Source organism: Amblyomma americanum, chromosome 7 (genome assembly GCF_052857255.1).
Source record: "Amblyomma americanum isolate KBUSLIRL-KWMA chromosome 7, ASM5285725v1, whole genome shotgun sequence".
Classification (NCBI taxonomy): domain Eukaryota; kingdom Metazoa; phylum Arthropoda; class Arachnida; order Ixodida; family Ixodidae; genus Amblyomma; species Amblyomma americanum.
In genome coordinates, this window is record NC_135503.1 from 52,265,091 (window position 1) to 52,282,554 (window position 17,464).

The window sequence follows — 17,464 nt, forward strand, 5'->3', positions numbered from 1 at the left end:
ATCTGCTGTGTGGTTCTAATGTTCATGAGCATTCCAGTCTAATAACTTGACCTCTGCAGGTTCTCTTCTACTTTAATGGCACTGCACATGTGCTTAAGCATCATTACATGCTACAGACTTAACTTACATGGACTTCACAATCCCTGAAAGGCGCCGTGTCTCCTGGGCATCCGCAGCACATTCCGTACATTCCAAATCCTGCACATAAAAGCAAAAAGTTATGAACAGATCACCCTTTAGTGCATGCCCTGCTATGCAAAGAAGTGCTATCTGCCCTTCTAGAAACTACATGAAAACGAGATTTCGGAAAAGCATACGTGAGGTTTAATGTCTCAAAGCTGCACGTGCTTTTGCATTTTGCCTACACTGATATGTGACCACTGCGGCCAGGATTCTATCCTACGAAATAGAGTGTGACAATTGGTTCATTAACTAAATCCTCCTAGTCTGTTGAGTTCCCCGCCTACCAATTCACTCAACAACAAAAATAGAAGCCATGCAACAGTCAAGCTATGCAGCATCATTACTTTTCGACGAACTGGAAGCCCAACATGTCAGACACTACAACAAGAGCACAAGGAAAATAGTATAATGTCCATGCTTTCTGTGTGCTTCTGTGCCATCTTCATTCATAGCTTGTATGTGTGTTACAAAATGACTCGCACTTCTGCTCTTCTAATGTTCCACCACTCGAAGCACTGATGAATGATGAAAAGAAGCAGCAGTCAACGTAAACCTTGCTCTACAAACATCACTGCTGAAATAGAGCTGCTGAAGCAGAAAAATGGCAGCTTTAATGTTTAGAATACCGTAAGCCATTTTATGTGAAAGTGTAAGGGCCCTGTTCTGCAGAAAAGTCGGCAGCAGCTTTGCCGTCATTACTAAAGAAATCCTGATTGGTCGAAAAGGTGGCTGTTACAAAAGGCTGCCACAGATGGCACCAGCCACACCAGCGACACATCCGATCTTCTGCGATCAGAGCAACAACGAGCAACGTGCCATCCGCATGGGCTGTCGGCCGCCGTATCCCTCCTCACTCAAATAAACATGCCACAGATGACAATTCACGTCACTAGTGTCGCCTCTCAAGCTGCTACGCAGCAGACCCAACGCTGTATCCCTGATTCTCAGATTGCAAGTCAGACACGCTACCAATAGGCCACACAGGCGCGTTTGCATGGCTTGGTTAAAGCGGGCTTTATATGTATGCCATGTAGCCGCTCACATAATGATTGTGATTGTGAAAGAGAAAACAGTGGCTGTGTCTGCGTGGGCAAGAGGAACTACTGTCGCATCATAACCCTTAAAGGTGGAGCTTAAATGTCTCCCAACTGTTATGTTAGCAAGACCAATTTTGTGATCATTTCACTCCACGCTGAAATTCCAGAAATATTACAACACTACCTCACCAAACAAGGCAGCACATAATTACCAGCAGGCACTATACAAAAGTGTCAGTAAAGCTGTGCATATAATTCTTTTGTCAAAATTTCATACATGTCAAAAATGATAAAAACTATGCTGCCATCACAAGAGAACTTCTAGATGCATCTTGTAGCAAATATGTACCACTTGCATATACAAATTTCATTTATGTGGCCACGCACATTTTTTTCAAGACCAATTTCTGAACAAACAACGAAACTCAGGACCTCACAAAATTTTAGTCATTTACGGTGTAACACAACTCTTCTTTACTACAGAACTGCCGGCAACTACCAATCATACTACAAAGTCACTAGCATGCCTCGCTGCCTGCTACTAATATTTCCCGCCAACAGTGTTGATGAAGGTTGCTCCTGCATTCAAAAAGAAGTTTTGCCCTCTGTTGTTCACAACACCACTAATAATGGCTGACACAGCTTCTGGGTTGACTTGGCAGGCACCAAACCACACAACAAAGACTCTGTAGTATGCTTTGCATAGAAGAAACACCTCTATTTTATCTAGTTGTGCTTACAGTGCAAGTGTCCAGCTAGCAGGACGGCACAAAGTTCAGGCATAGGGCAGAGTGATATGGGCTCTTTTCAACGCATTCTTTGCTAGCATGTATTCCAAACACAACACTACTCAGCTACACACACGTTTTCTTTCAACATACAGAGGCCAGAAAATAAAGTTAGATTTCCTCTCAGCTTTGAAAAGCAGAGAAGAGCCAAGAGATGTGCTGTGACACACAAATTCTGAGTACAAAGCTTGATTCCAGGCTGCGTGTTTAAACTGTAATTATATTCAGCACCTTCACCGTTCTCTTTTACAAAAAATTACAGTGAGCACGTGTAGACCTGATCACACATGTCTAGAAAGCTCACGCAGTGCTGTGCGGGAAGCTATCTCAGGTGACGAAAGATCTGATTAAGAAGCGCCAAAACATGAAGGCATCTAACACTACCGATAGAATAGAACTAACGGAGCTATCAAAGTTAATAAATAAGCGCAAGGTAGCCGACATAAGGAAGTTTAATATGGAGAGAATCGAGCATGCTCTAAAGAACGGAGGTAGCCTAAAAACAGTGAAGAGGAAACTAGGCATAGGTAAAAACCAGATGTATGCATTAAGAGACAAGCAGGGCAATGTCATTAGCAATATGGATAAGATAGTTAACGTAGCCGAAGAGTTCTACACAGACCTGTACAGTAGCCAATGTAATCAGAACGCTAATGAGAAAGACAGCAGTGCACAGCAATGCGTCATCCCGCCAGTAACGAAAGATGAAGTAAAGAAAGCCTTAGAAGCAATGAAAAGGGGAAAAGCAGCTGGGGAGGATCAGGTAACAGCAGATCTGTTGAAGGATGGAGGAGACATCGTGCTAGAAAAACTAGCCACCCTGTATACGCAATGCCTTATGACCTCGACTGTACCAGAAGCTTGGAAGAATGCAAACATTATCTTAATTCATAAGAAGGGAGACGCCAAGGACTTGAAAAATTACAGGCCGATCAGCTTACTATCCGTTGCCTACAAAGTATTTACTAAGGTAATCGCTAATAGAGTCAGGGCAACGTTAGACTTTAATCAACCAAATGATCAGGCAGGCTTTCGTAAAGGATATTCTACAATAGATCATATTCACACCATCAATCAGTTGATAGAGAAATGCGCAGAATATAACCAACCTCTATATATAGCTTTCATTGATTACGAGAAAGCATTCGACTCAGTGGAAACCTCTGCAGTCATACAGGCATTGCGTAATCAGGGGGTAGAAGAGCCTTATGTCAAAGTACTGGAAGATATATATAGCAACAGCACAGCTACTATAGTCCTCCATAAAGTCAGCAATAAAATTCCAATAAGGAAGGGCGTCAGGCAAGGAGACACGATCTCGCCAATGCTGTTCACCGCATGTTTGCAGGAGGTATTTCGAGGCCTGAATTGGGAACAGTTGGGAATAAGAATAAATGGAGAATACCTAAATAATCTGAGATTTGCTGATGACATTGCCTTGCTGAGTCACTCAGGAGGTGAACTGCAAATCATGATCAACGAGTTAGACAGGCAGAGCAGATCGATGGGTCTAAAAATTAACATGCAGAAAACCAAGGTAATGTTCAACAGCCTAGCAAGGGAACAACAGTTCACAATTGGCAGCGAGAGCCTAGAAATTGTGCCGGAATACGTCTACTTAGGGCAGGTAGTAACAGCTGATCCGGATCATGAGAGGGAGATAACTAGAAGGATAAGAATGGGGTGGAGCGCATATGGCAAATTCTCGCAGATCATGAGTGGCAGTTTACCAATTTCCCTCAAGAGGAAAGTTTACAACATCATAATCTTACCGGTACTCACTTATGGGGCAGAAACGTGGAGGCTAACGAAAAGAGTTCAGCTTAAGTTAAGGACAACGCAGCGAGCCATGGAAAGAAAAATGATAGGTGTAACGTTAAGAGATCGGAAACGGGCAGAGTGGGTGAGGGAACAAACACGGGTTAATGACATCCTAGTCGAAATCAAGAGAAAGAAATGGGCTTGGGCAGGGCATGTAATGCGAAGGCAAGATAACCGCTGGTCTTTAAGGGTAACGGAGTGGGTTCCAAGAGAAAGTAAGCGTAGCAGGGGGCGGCAGAAGGTTAGATGGGCGGATGAGATTAACAAGTTTGCAGGCAAAGGGTGGATGCAGCTGGCAAAGGATAGGGTTAATTGGAGAGACATGGGAGAGGCCTTTGCCCTGCAGTGGGTGTAGTAGGGCTGATGATGATGATGATGATGATGATGACTTGCACTTGAGCGCAGCCACATAGACATTTCAGCCCCACAGACACAAGTGCCTTGCCCTTAGCAAAGCACCTGAGACACTTCATTCACTTGCAACACGCCACTCGAGCACTCCAAACAAGTGTGATCGGGTCTGTACATAGTTTGCGTGGTGTGTTCCATAGGATTAAGATGATCAGCTGAAGAACACCCATTTGCACATTCTTCTCACCTCCAAGGACCCTGGATGCTTCTGCAGAGAAGTCAAAGGTCACGTAGCCAGCCAGTGTGCAGCATTCCAGAACAGAAATGCAAGGCAGTTATGAGCAAGGAATGCCTTCCATGAGACATCCCTTTACTGCACAGTTGTGTATGCACAGCTGAACTGTCAATTCTAAATAACTCAAACTCTGAGGGAACTAAAACTTTGTTAGAATTATGGGGAGCCTGTTTAAAGCACTGCATAAGATCAATTCAAAGAAACTAGTAATTCTAATTAAGCAAGTTTGAACTGACAATGTTGCACCCTATATGCAAAAATCTGAAGCTCCGAATGAATAATTTCCTGACACTGTGCTGCGGTTTTTGTGGCTGTGGACCTGCCCTCAATACGAGCTCACTGCTGGTGCAGAACACAATGCACTAACCAAAAAATTTTGAATACCCATTTATGCTGACTATGCCAGCTCACCATGTATGGAACATCATAGGAGACAATTTGAATCCGTCCATTTCTGGAAGCAAGGCGTGCATAGATGAGTACGAGCACAGACGTTCACACACCTGTCGAAAGCGCTCGAACGTCACGCTCGGGTCGTTCACTTGTGAAAATCGCCGCTCCTGGCCCGACATACATTTCAGAGGCTTGTGAAGTTAAACCCGATCGACGGGAATGTGCATGCACGATAACATGGTTTGAACCCAAGGTAGGGCTAGCTCAAGGCTACTAGGGAAAAAGACTCCTGTGCAGGTGAAAGTATTACCAGAGCCTGCATCAGAGTCCTTCAGAGATAAGGACTGTCATATTACGCTGGCTTCTAGCTGGTTAAAACTGGGTTTAACTGCAATCAGCTGGTTTCAGTTAGTTCCAGCTGGGACCGACAGGGAGCCAATGGATTACCAATTGATTACAGATTGGAATCAGCTGGTCCACAGCAGGAACCAGTACGAGCTCCCGGGTGCGCTGTTCCAGCGCTCTCGAAAGGCGTTTGGACATCTGTACCGTAGCACGGCGACCCTCCCGCGCGTATCAGCGCCTACCGCGGGCCTAGAGAGCCAGAAAGACTGCCAGGCTGAAACACTGGCTCAGACTATGCCTTTGTTTGGAACTTGACACAAAGCAACGGAAAGGCAGGAGGAGGTGGTTCACGTGCAAAAGATAAAATATTGCTGACAAGTTGTTACTCACAGAGTCCACTATCTCGACGGAGGAATCGTCACATATTATACATGAGTCGTCAGCGATGGCCGTGGAATCGTGAGCGCTGAAAGAGCTATCCGAATCACTGTCATGGACCTCGAGCACATGAACGTCTCCGCCAGAGCACACGGGTTTTCCTTGCGGTAATTCAATAATCTCCAGACCGTCACCGTCCTCCATGGCACTCTTCTGTTTTTCCTTCGGTTTCTGCACTACTTTGGAAACGAAGCTAGTTGACACTTCGAATCTTCGCAGTGCAGGGCCACCGAAATCTAACAAATGACAGGCTTGGCAGGCTTGGTTTAGTTCAGCTTGGCTCGGTTTGGCTCGCGTTAGCGTGTTCGATGGTGATGATCGCTGGCTGTGGGTGGAAGTAGGACTTTTCCCAAAATTTATAAAAGAAAAAACAGGGCGACAAAAAAAAAAGATGAGGGGTTTTTTTAATCACGACTTTTTATCACGTTGTCTCACCCCTTTTCTCTCCCCCAGCCACTGTTTTCTGCGCATGCACAGCGAAGAGGATAGGCATGTCGTCTGCTTGGGCGCCGCTGCCGCAAAGCGTTGCGTAAATCAGAGAAAAAAAAAAAAATTCCCTTGGCCTAACGCTCGCTCGTTAGCGCTCAAAAGTCGCACGAACATGAAATTTGCCGGTAAATTATGATTTATGTTACGTTTGTGTGGAGTACTTCCCTGTTTCAGTCAAAATTAATTGAAAATCTTCATCGTCTGTGGACTTGCTACTCGCTAAGTGTAAAAACCCAGTTCTCGTGGCTGGCGACTTCAATTCTCACCATGTGTCGTAGGGTTTTAGGACAAATCTATGCGGCAAGCGCCTTTGGGACTGGGTTTCTGATCACAGCCTTATGTCAAGGGTGTGACATTCCCGTAGAGCCAATGGGGACGATTTTGAAATGCGACGGTGGCGGTGCCTGGGAGTTGGCGGTAAAAACATAAATTGCTCAAAACTTTGCTCGCTATGCTTGCGCCGGTCGCTGTCGTCTGCTGCCACTGCGCTGCAGCGTTGCCCGCGGCGGCACTGGCGGCGCAGACGCGTTGTGTCATTGACTCCAGCCGCGTTTGCTGCCAGATACCAGGATCGCTGCAATCGTTCCGACCGTGGCGACACTTATGGCGCGGACGCGCAACTTGCAACATGCCACAGCACTGCTTATGTGTTTAAATTCATGACCGGCCACTTACCTTCGCGCACAGACCAATCGCAGGCCCGAAGCGGTCTGAACGCTCTGTGACAGAGCGCCTGACTCCGGCGCAGAGCGCGCGACCTGAAATTGCGATTGGAGTACACTTGCTCTGGCCAGAGCATGCAGGCCAGAGCATGTAGGGCGCCGCTATCGCCGCTGCATAAGAACGTCACGCAAACTTCCGGTCGGATCCGCCGATTTCGGCGGAGCAGTCCCGACTGCTCCACGGAGCAATCTCGGCGAAAATAACGAAGCGCCGACCAAAAGGTGTTGTCAAGATGGAAGGACGTTTCGACTTCCACACGGAAGTCTTGTTCACTGATGGAAAAATTTCGCACACAAAGCTATTTTCGCCAATGTATTCACCCGACCAGACGAGATTTCGTCGAACCTTAGATTTCAGCAATCTCGGCTCGGCAACCGCTGCCTGTCTACGATTGGAAGACGCGATCCGTGGCTCAGATCTGCGTTTGGAATACAGTTGCTCAGAAAAGAGCAGGAAACGTTGCTCCAGAAGTGCTCCAACTCTGCGATTGGAAGTCACCATCAATCTGTTTTAGGAATTCACTAGTCCTGGCATCGGCATAACGAATTGGTCGACTGTTGATTGCGGCACCTTTAGTGACCATATACCTATTCGTTTCGATACCATATGTCATGTAACTCCTGCGCCTTCTCAGTTGCGGCCACATGTAAATTATGATAGATTTCAGACGACGTTGCACTCTGTCCTTTCGTCAGTTTCTAACAGCGCCGAGGACCACCAGTCAACAAGCACATGAATGCCGTAAGAAGTTGGAGTTTCTGGCGCGGCCATCAAAAGGAAATTCTTCTAATGGGTGGAATGCAGACTGCACAAGAGATTATACAGGCGGAGGAAGGCAGCATGGAGAAAGCTTCTTCATAACCAATGCCCAAATAACTGGAGTGATTATAAATTCATTGCAGCCACTTTAAACGCACAGTCATTCGTGCGAAGGAAAAATATGACTCATAACATTTTCGATTAAAGTCGGGCAACCGACGTGAACTATTCGGCTTTCTACGGTCTAGAAAGCAGCTCACGTCCTCTCGTAATTTACAATCAATAGTTATGCCACCTAAAGAAGCTATCCAAGTGGTTGAATTAATTTCCATGGGCCTGCAAAAGCGCCGTTCTCGTCTCTGCTACCTTTGCGACCAATGTTGTTTGCGACATGTGGCAAATAATAATGCCTCACAAGTTATAATCTATCGGACCTTTCACAATTAAGCTGTTCAGAGATTACCAGCTGCTGCTCCTGGTTCTGATGGTGTCAATACAAAGATGCTCAAGATTCTCTCTGAAGAGTCTCCCGACTCCTTATCAATTGCACCTAATAAACTACTCTATAAACACACTTGGTTGCATTCCGTGGGGAAGCTGGCCAAAGTGATCCCTTTACTTAAAAATCAGGGTAGTGGCTATGAATTGGGTAATACTAGGCCTATTTCTTTAACATCAAACGTGGTAAAACTAATAGAAAGGGTGTTACTAATTCGAGTTTCAGCCTTCGTGGACCGCAAAATTATTCTTAGCCCGTGTCAACTCGGTTTCCGGCCACGATGTTCGATATGGAATGCACATGCTGATCTTCGGAGTCGAATTCTCCTAGCTCGTCGTCAACGCCTGTACGCGGATTTGGTTACGTAAGACGTCGCCAAAGCTTACGGCAGTGTAGAACACTCCATTCTAATACATAGGTTGCAGTCCTTTCAGTTTCCAAATGATATAGTTGCTTGGATATCTGCATTTCACTATAACAGGGAATTCTTTTGCGTCAATAATGGTGTTCATTCGGAGGCAGAAACAAATGAGAGGTGTACCGCAAGGAGCTGTTCTTTCTCCTGAGCTGTATAATATTCTGCCGAGCCCCATTCCTCTCCATTGCCATGTTCGCACTTACGTCTATGCGGACGAAATTGCGTTTTTTTTTTGCGGCTGCGCCTGATATACATTCCCTATATGATCATTTGCAGGTACTGTTGAGCACTGGTAGAGCGCAGATTAGACCTGAAGTTAAATGTCAGCATGTGCGCCATCCTTGTTCTCCCTCTACAGAATCCTGTATAGTGGTCTCTCTTACACGTCAGTTACAACCAATACCTCAGGTTCATGCCCTAAAATATCTAAGGGTCATTTATGACGACAACCTCACCTGTCGACCCCACATTGGCCATGTCACGGTGAAAGGGGATCGTGTCCTGTGCTTGTTACGTAGAATATGCAGTCACCGGCACGGTATGCGCAGAGGTGCGCTGTTAATGATTTACATAATGTATGACAGGCCGATTTTAGAATTCGGATCTATGTTGTTTTCAGGATTGGCTACATACAAGCTTCGTCCACTCGTCCTTTTGGACAAGGAAGCACTTCATATACGTGCCTTGGCCTCCCCAAATTTGTGGCTACCAATGTGATGTACTTTGAAGTCCGCATTCCCCTTCTTTTATCTCGACTTCAATTTCTAACTGTGCAGACTTACCTCAGAATCTGTGAATCACATTTCCACCGTTCACGAAGCATTTTCTGTTACCAGCCGACCTCCTTTTTTTGGTGCACTGTGGTCTCGTTTTCACACGCCTCAGGTTGTGTTTGTGCAAACACTACTTGAGCCTTTAGACGTGAAAATTTATGACATCCTCCCTGCACTATGCAGTGGGCCCGCTTTCAACGTTGTTTTCAACGATATTTTCCCCAAAATGCAAAACTTTTACACACCGTAGTCTAAATGGTCTACTAGAAGATCGTTTAAGGACCCTATACCCACAAATATCGCAATAGCAATTCCGACGCATCGCAATGCAACGAAAAGGCAGGCGTGGGAATATTCTGTTCACATTTAGACTGCTCCTTTTCACTGCGCCTTCCAGATTTCACCCCTAATTTTCAAGCAGAGTTTCTGGCAGTGCGCAAGCTTGACCCCACTATTACTGCAGTGGCAGTAATTACTGATTCTTTGTCTTTGTGTTCGTCCCTCGCCGCACATGTTGACGGTCCCACTTTAAATACATTCTTATCCCTGCTTCCTTCACATTTGAGCCTTATTCATTTAATAGGGGTTCCCGGTCACAGCAGTGTGAGAGTAAATGAGATCGCTGATAATCTCGCAAAGGCTTCCTTAAGCGGCCCCGTGTTGCCTATCCTCCCTGCTACAGCCTATGTTACAGCATCTAGATTTCAGCTACGTGCGTTTTTAAGCGCGCAAGACACAGCACTTTTAACATCGGCGGGTTATCAGCACTTGAAATATGCATGGAGCAAGAAACATTGTCGATCTCGGCCGCTTGAAGTAGCCCTGACGAGACTGCGCTGCCGTACCTTTTTGCTAACTCCGTAGTAAAGTTGGGTCGTTCGCTATAGCCGATTTCTTTACTTGGTTAGAGAGACACAATGCTGGCACAGCGCAGTCTTATCGGTGGCTCACTCTGTTTCATTAACTTATCAACCTGTCCACAGGTGACGCTACGGTCCGTATACCACGAACTCTTTTGTTCAGTGTGAACGTCGTTTTTCGCAAAAGAAGGCATATATGCATGGACATGCGCAAGTGGCCTCTATGGCCGCTTTCTACGGTCTCTATGGCCTCTTTTTTGGCCTCTTTGACTTTCTTGAAAATTCTCTAGCTTCATGACGCAAAGCGCCATGAAGCTATAGAGAATATGTAGCGACAATTATGCTCTACGACAGAAGGACCTCAAAAGCACAGCAGCCAAACGTTTCAGGCACGTCTTTAATTTAGGAACTGAGACATACAAACCAAACAGTTGCATAGTTCAGGTTTGTTATTTGGAGAAATTTAGAGCTTTTACAGGCTCGGAAAGTGGCATGCATCATAGACCAATCTAATCGACTCGGTAGGCTTAAAGGGAAATAATTTCGATGGGCATAGTGCAACAGATCTGTAGAGGTAATCTTTATAGGTATTCGAATCAAATTTGAAGGCTCTGTGTGGACCCTATAATTTATAAATAATTTTAAAAAATCGCTGCTCCCAGTAGCTCGCAGCCGATGAGGGTGACACACCTCACCGCGCGTCCCCTACCCTGATGACGGCAGTGGGCAGACGTGGCGAGCTTGAAAGCTGGAAAATTATTTCTAAACTATAAGTTCACGCAGAGCTTTCAAATTTGACTCGAATACACACAAAGACCGCTTCTGCAGGTCGGTTTCACTACAATATGCCTATCAAGTTCATTTCAGTTTCCCTTTAAACCTTACTGGTAGGTTGTACACGTTGTGACCTAAACTTAGAAGCTCCAAAAAAGGGAGCGGCAAGTTTCTATACAGCTATAAGGCGCTTGTAGACATATTTATATGTATTCATATATGTATATATACACAGAGGTAAATTCATTTCGTCAAATTTATAGTTTGATTTTACGCATTGGTGCTTATTTTTTGTTATCTATGTTATTTACAAACATAACGTAGGTTACCCAACTCGCATATACCCCCTGAAACACGCCCATAAAACCCACAGCACTGTACAGCAAAACGTGAAATAACTTGCCATTCGAGAGAGATGTGTATTACACATAAGAAACGAGATGTATGTGTATTCGAAACGCGATAACAAGAGAGCATATTAAATACACTGACTGTACATAGGAGCAAAGAATCTTGAGAGTTCATAGAGCACCATAGGTTTCCTATACATTATTGTAACTTTGGCATGACAGCATTAAATCGTAGTGGCAAAGCTGTGACCGAAACACGATGAGTGCCCCGCACAGAGGTAGGCAGAAGACAGAGTGATAGTGCATCAGTACGGCAGCTTTTGTTTTTGCTTTCAGTTACTTTCGCGATAACGCTTCCTTATAGCCTTTCGCTGAAACTGTGCAGGCACTCTGCAGTGGCAAAACTTTGTTTGCTATAGACCGCGGCCGTTCACTGCATTCTGGCTTTCACTGCGGTGCTGCACTACACTGTGCTGCTGCTTCACCGTTCCCCAAAAGTCGTTGCGTCGTAAAAAAAATCAAATCCACAAAAAACACCGTTCCCGAAACAGTCCACATTTGGTCCACGTTCTAGCTCGACGAAACTGAGTTTCGCGCGCATTAAGAGGAAGCATTTCAAGAGTCGTTCCTCCCCTCAAGCATACTTGTTCATAAGAGTCTTCCCAGGGCTACCGCACTTAACACATTGCAGTTGCGTCCAAATGTGACACCACCATTGTTCAAGCGGCTGACGAATCAGTTCGACAGTTCAGAAGCAGGCGTCAAAGGAGAGAAAAAAAATAGTAGCTTTCACCAGCTTCTGTCAAGGCCACCCAACACGGCTAGTGGAAGCACTCTGGTCGGAACACTTTCTGGCAGTCCGTTGAATAACGCACGCAGTCGCTTTCGAAGCTGATCCACTGCGCTGAGCTTGACGGTTCAAGTTCGCGCAGCTTACCGCTTGAACAGTTCTTCCGGGGGGAAGACTTCAGCACCATGACGACTTGGGCATGTAGTCCAGCTCCATGGCTGACGTGGTCGATAGGGAGGAAATCCCACTGCCGCTGTTGCGGTGACTCGCGGGTGCGGAGTCGTCGCCACTCGTCGTGCAGGGAGTGCAGGGCGCCGTAGACGACGTGGACAGCGACCATCCCTGGCCCGCCGCCTCCCTCCGAGCCCCACCCCGGGCGAAGATCTCCTTGAGGGTCTCGATGGGGTCGTACGCGGCCTCCACTGAGTCTGTCTCGGAGCAGCTGCTCTTCGGCGACTTGAGCAGCGCCGAGGTGACGGTGGGTGACCGCCGTCCACACTCGTTGTTCCCTTCCCCGCCGCCGTCGCTACGAACGCGCTCGTCGGCGTCCAGAAGTGACTCCCTGCTCCTGCTCTGGTCCTTGCCGACGTTCGTTCTCGGCACTGCCGGCGGCGATACGTCGGGAAACGGGTGCGCGTACTGCGGCGTCTTCAAGCGCGAGCGGGCGGCCGCGACTGGAGCCGAGACCCCCGACCTCGCAGGCGTCAGCGAGGACGTCTCGGCGCCGCCACCGTCGCCGTACCGTCGCGGCTGGACGTGGGCGGGCGGCAGCGGGAGTGGCACCTCGTAGCCGTCGGCGTCCACTGCCGGCTCGTTGTCGCACAGAAGCTGCAGGTACCGCGTCGTGTCGGCCATGTCGGGGGTCAATGGCGACACGCCGTAGCGGCCGGGCTGCAGCAGTGGAAGCTGCGTAAGGACACAATTACTTCAAAACCGTGAGCGGCTTATCAAAGAGGACTGCTGTAGCAACAAGAATTGCCCAACACTTCAGCGAGAATCCTGAGAAAGGGACTAAATGTAACCAAGGCGGTGTCTGTGGCCTGTGCCGACGTTTCGACAAGATGACTTGCCGAAACCTCGCCACTGGCCACAGGCTCTAAGGCGCTCTACTACCGCCCTTGTTCATTACTAGTCTCAATGGCCTTCTTTCCTCAGCCTTTTCTCCCCCAGCCTTTTCTCATGGTCTACATTAGAAATGGAGATTAATCAGAAATAATGAGAACGTTGTAATGAGATCTCCCTGCGTACAGCCCGCAACGTTAAGTCCCTATACCGGTGCTATTCATTCAAAATAGGAGAGAATCTGCAGCTGATCCCCATTCCAGCGAGTAACTAAGAGACTCACCTGCGTTGCCGCTGGATCGCTGGAAAGGCTCAAGCAATCCGACTCTTGACCCAGGAGCAGCGAGTTCTGCTCCGGGGTGCTCAGAACTTTGCTGGGACCTGAGAGATAAATAAAGCAAGGCGAATTAAGATGCCACGATACCCGTCGCGAACGACTGCGCAATGCGTTTCAAGAGGCACTTCATTGGAAATTGTGCCTTGCGTACCTGAACCATCATCATAGTGCTAAATCAGAAACATTCAAGAAAGACAGGGAGAGTGCTGAAGAACGACGCATAAGATGATATATGCAGTGCTTCCCATGTGGCGCAGCCAGTTTTCTTAGCGATGGACTGCTTACTTGTGTCCGGCAGATGGAGGGAAGAAAAATGTGACGTTTCTTTGGGGTAGACCAGACTTGAGAATTGTTAGCCAGCATCCTCAACGTGTACGCCATTTTGTCATTCTTCCGCGAGTCTGTCCCGCCCTTCTGCGCCGTATTCACTGTCATGTAACCATGTACTATAGCTATATACAAGAACCTGAGCACTGCAGCAGTCTACTTCTCAATTCATATGCCTCAAATTTAGCTGGTTATTGTAAATGACTAGATGGCTAACTATATATACTGAAAGTTAGTGCGTCTAAACATTGCAAAGATGCGATAAACACAGCTAATAGATAGCCCGATGCGCTTCTCTGGCTTTAAATTCACAAAACAGTCGTTGGAAACCTCAGTATTTTTGTTGGAGCATCAAAAAAATTCATCTGTAACCGCACCAAAACTTAAAATTTAAGCTCTCTCGTTTGTGCAAAGAAGCGTTTAAGAACTCTTGCCATTACACTGCGAAGTTTTGTTAAGGATTGCATTCCCTGCTAAGCACAATATAGTTCATGTATTGCGCACTAGATAGCCTCACATGAATGTCAAAGTAGTCAAAAGTAGTTATGTCATCTTTTGTTTTGGCTTGTATATTTGAGGAGATGGCGCTTTATAGAGGAGGTTCAGTCGGCGGGAAAACCAGCAGGTACAAACTTCGAGTATAATTTTGCAACGGTTGACGTGAACCGCGGTTAAAAAAACACACACACACACACTCAAAATGCGATGCATGTATAAGCACTACTTTATTACCTCCACCACCTAAATCCATCACCTAATGGCAGCTGAAGCAATTAAGCGTTTGCAGAAAGAAAGATAAAACATCAAGGGATCAGTAAGAAGCAAATCTTCACCAGTCACAATATGCATGCCATATTTCGTAACAGTCATGCACGCATGCGTTTCGATATGGTTCTTTGTGTTCTGTAATACTTTGGCAATAACAAAAACACACACAGATAGACTAAACCGCAGTTATTACCAACACCATTGTATGTCGCCAGCTGTCTTAAGCGATATTTCTTCACACGTCCTGGGCGCAGTCACAATTAAAATCACTCATACATAAACGATTTCATGCAGCACCGCTTACTTTTACGCCCAGGAATATCAGTGCTTGAAACAAAAACGACCCTTCAAGAATGGCTTTTACCAATAGGCGTCAAGCAAGAGTACAACGACCACTTGAAGTTTTTGAATGTAGCATTTATACACACTTAATAATTCTTCACAGCTTTACTTTCAAAACTTCGGCACTTCGAAACTCTTCACAGGTATTTAGAAGGCAAGGTCAACAATTACACTGTAATCGTCCACCGAATACGTAGACAGTCAGAGTAGGTGCGAAAGGGAGAAGACGTGCACAGAGATAGGAGAGTGCAGTGGTGCAGTGTGCAAAGAAGCAGCAGCCGCATTGGTATCGGCATCCTTCCGGGGTATGGGAGTGCGCATGCGCGCGGTGTGCGTGCCGTGAGTGCGGCAGAGTGCAGTGCGGGGTATTGAAGCGAAGCGGCAAACTACCTGGTTGCGGTGACCTGACCGGTGGTGGGTAACGCTCGCCCTGGTAACCCAAATTGTCAATGCCACCTAAAAGGGTGGCGGAAGACACACACACGTTCACTAGGGAGAACGAGGTTCATAGCACAAACGTGCAATGGCCGCGAAGAAAAAAAAATCACAAGAAATGGTCAGCTTAGTAAGTGCAGTTACGGCTACACAAAAGCCTTTGCTATACGCCTCCCCCATAGGACATGAAGGAAATCGTCAACACTAAGAATGTAAAAGATGTCGCATCCCGCCTATTACACTTGAAGGACTACAGACATTTATTTTTTTGGTTGCGTGTTTTCTTCTTTCAAATGATGCGTTAGACATTACATGGAACACTGCGTGGCAATGGCCTAAGACCACTAAATAATTTATAATTGCATTTCTTCTATCGTAATGTTTTGGTTTCGGTTTCATCAACCGAAGTATGGATATGACATGTGGTTGAACTCAAGGGCACGTGAGGCACGAAAAAAAAAACCTGATACGTAGTTTTAATGCCCCCTCGGTGGTTCAGCAGTTATGGCGCTTGGCTGCTTACTCGAAAGAGCCGGATTCGATCTCGGCCGCGGCGGTCGAATTTCAATGGAGGCGAAATTCTAGAGGCCCGTGTACTGTGCGATGTCAGTGCACGTTAAAGAATTTCCGGGGCCATTCACTACAGCGTCCCTCATAGTGTGAGTCGCTTTGGGACATTAAACCCTCATAAACCAAACCAAAAAGCCTAGGTCAATTGTGCAACGTGTTGAAAGCAGAGAAAGCAGTTTACCCCTATGAGCATGAAGAGAAACGACTTGAACGTCAAGCATCTTTTAATTTTTTTTTTGGTACCACGGAACAGGAGCACAGCAGCTGTGACATTCGCGGTGCCTATTGTTTAAAACGCATAATTAAGTTTATCATCAGCGTGCTTATGGCCTTGTCTTGCCGACAAACGAGCCACACGTCAAAGTATGAAACAGTTTCTCAAAGACGCTGCAATCACAAATCAATACACATTAACTTTGAAAATTAATAGTGGATTCACATAATATTGACTCAAATGCAGTGACCAACGCTTACCTGTAAAGGGCTGTCCGAGGTAGTTGTGATTATGAACAGCCGAACCGATGCTTGCAAGAGCTTGGTATTTCTCTCGCAGAAGCTCTAGGGTTTGCAAGCAAAAGGCAAAGTCGGGTCTACCGTCCGGATTATAAGACCAGCATGTAAGCATGAGGTCATGGCTGAAGGAAAGAAAAAAAGAGCAAAAGCTTTGGATTTGACGGATTTTTGCAGAAAGGTTATGAATCTTTATTCGCGGCTCGTTTCCAATGCCTAGTGCCACCGATTAGCAGTGTAATAAAAATGCTCACAGGTCATCCGGGCAGTTATCAGGGTTGTCGAGGCGTCCACCTTCACGAACGTAGTGGAGGACTTCGAGGTTATTTCTGGCTGGGTACGGCTGCTGGCCCATGGTCATTACCTCCCACAGAAGGACCCCGAATGCCCTGCAGGAAAGAAAAATCGTCATCGTAATCACCATCACCACATGCCGAGTTGAATGCTTTCAAATACATAGGCGCTTCTCAACTAGCTGCACTAACAGCTGCCTTACTCCAGCCGCGACCACGCTAACCCAGAAACCCAACTCTTCCTTGCACATGAGCCCCGCCGCGGTGGCTCAGTGGTTAGGGCGCTCGACTACTGATCCGGAGTTCCCGGGTTCGAACCCGACCGCGGCGGCTGCGTTTTTATGGAGGAAAAACGCTAAGGCGCCCGTGTGCTGTGCGATGTCAGTGCACGTTAAAGATCCCCAGGTGGTCGACATTATTCCGGAGGCCTCCACTACGGCACCTCCTTCTTCCTTTCTTCTTTCACTCCCTCCTATATCCCTTCCCTTACGGCGCGGTTCAGGTGTCCAAAGATATATGAGACAGATACTGCGCCATTTCCTTTCCCCAAAAACCAATTATTATTATTATTATTATTGCACATGACGTTTTTCTTCACGTGGTATCAACTGTGCCACTCTAGCAGGCTACCGATTACCAGTATAGGCCCATCACAGACCCTGCCCTTTCGAGTTTCTTCTTCTTAACCAGAGTTTGCTCTTTAACCTACCGAATTTGTTAGATAGCGTTAGATA

At 46.6% G+C, this 17,464-nt stretch overlaps 2 protein-coding genes across 5 annotated transcripts in view; both read right to left on the reverse strand.

Moving 5' to 3' along the window:
- The window catches only part of LOC144099122 (tyrosyl-DNA phosphodiesterase 2-like), a 29,248-nt gene extending 23,347 nt beyond the window's left edge, over positions 1–5,901 (reverse strand). Inside the window, exons 1-3 of one of the 3 annotated variants that reach the window (XM_077632214.1) lie at positions 4,887–5,497; positions 4,428–4,448; positions 128–198 (exon numbers count right to left, since the gene is read on the reverse strand). In XM_077632214.1, coding sequence (XP_077488340.1) covers positions 128–198; positions 4,428–4,448; positions 4,887–4,889 — 95 coding nt within the window. In that variant the 5' untranslated portion in view covers positions 4,890–5,497. Of the gene's footprint in view, positions 1–127; positions 199–4,427; positions 4,449–4,886; positions 5,498–5,603 lie in introns of those variants that run through there. The other 2 variants (XM_077632212.1, XM_077632213.1) reach the window with 2 other exon arrangements.
- A 4,650-nt stretch (positions 5,902–10,551) lies between these two features.
- The window catches only part of sev (receptor protein-tyrosine kinase sevenless), a 124,924-nt gene continuing 118,011 nt past the window's right edge, over positions 10,552–17,464 (reverse strand). The window contains exons 41-45 of one of the 2 annotated variants that reach the window (XM_077632215.1): positions 16,692–16,826; positions 16,402–16,562; positions 15,313–15,378; positions 13,432–13,529; positions 10,552–12,992 (exon numbers count right to left, since the gene is read on the reverse strand). In XM_077632215.1, the coding sequence (XP_077488341.1) occupies positions 12,264–12,992; positions 13,432–13,529; positions 15,313–15,378; positions 16,402–16,562; positions 16,692–16,826 (1,189 nt within the window). In that variant the 3' untranslated portion in view covers positions 10,552–12,263. The remainder of the gene's footprint in view (positions 12,993–13,431; positions 13,530–15,312; positions 15,379–16,401; positions 16,563–16,691; positions 16,827–17,464) is intronic. The other variant, XM_077632216.1, reaches the window with a different exon arrangement.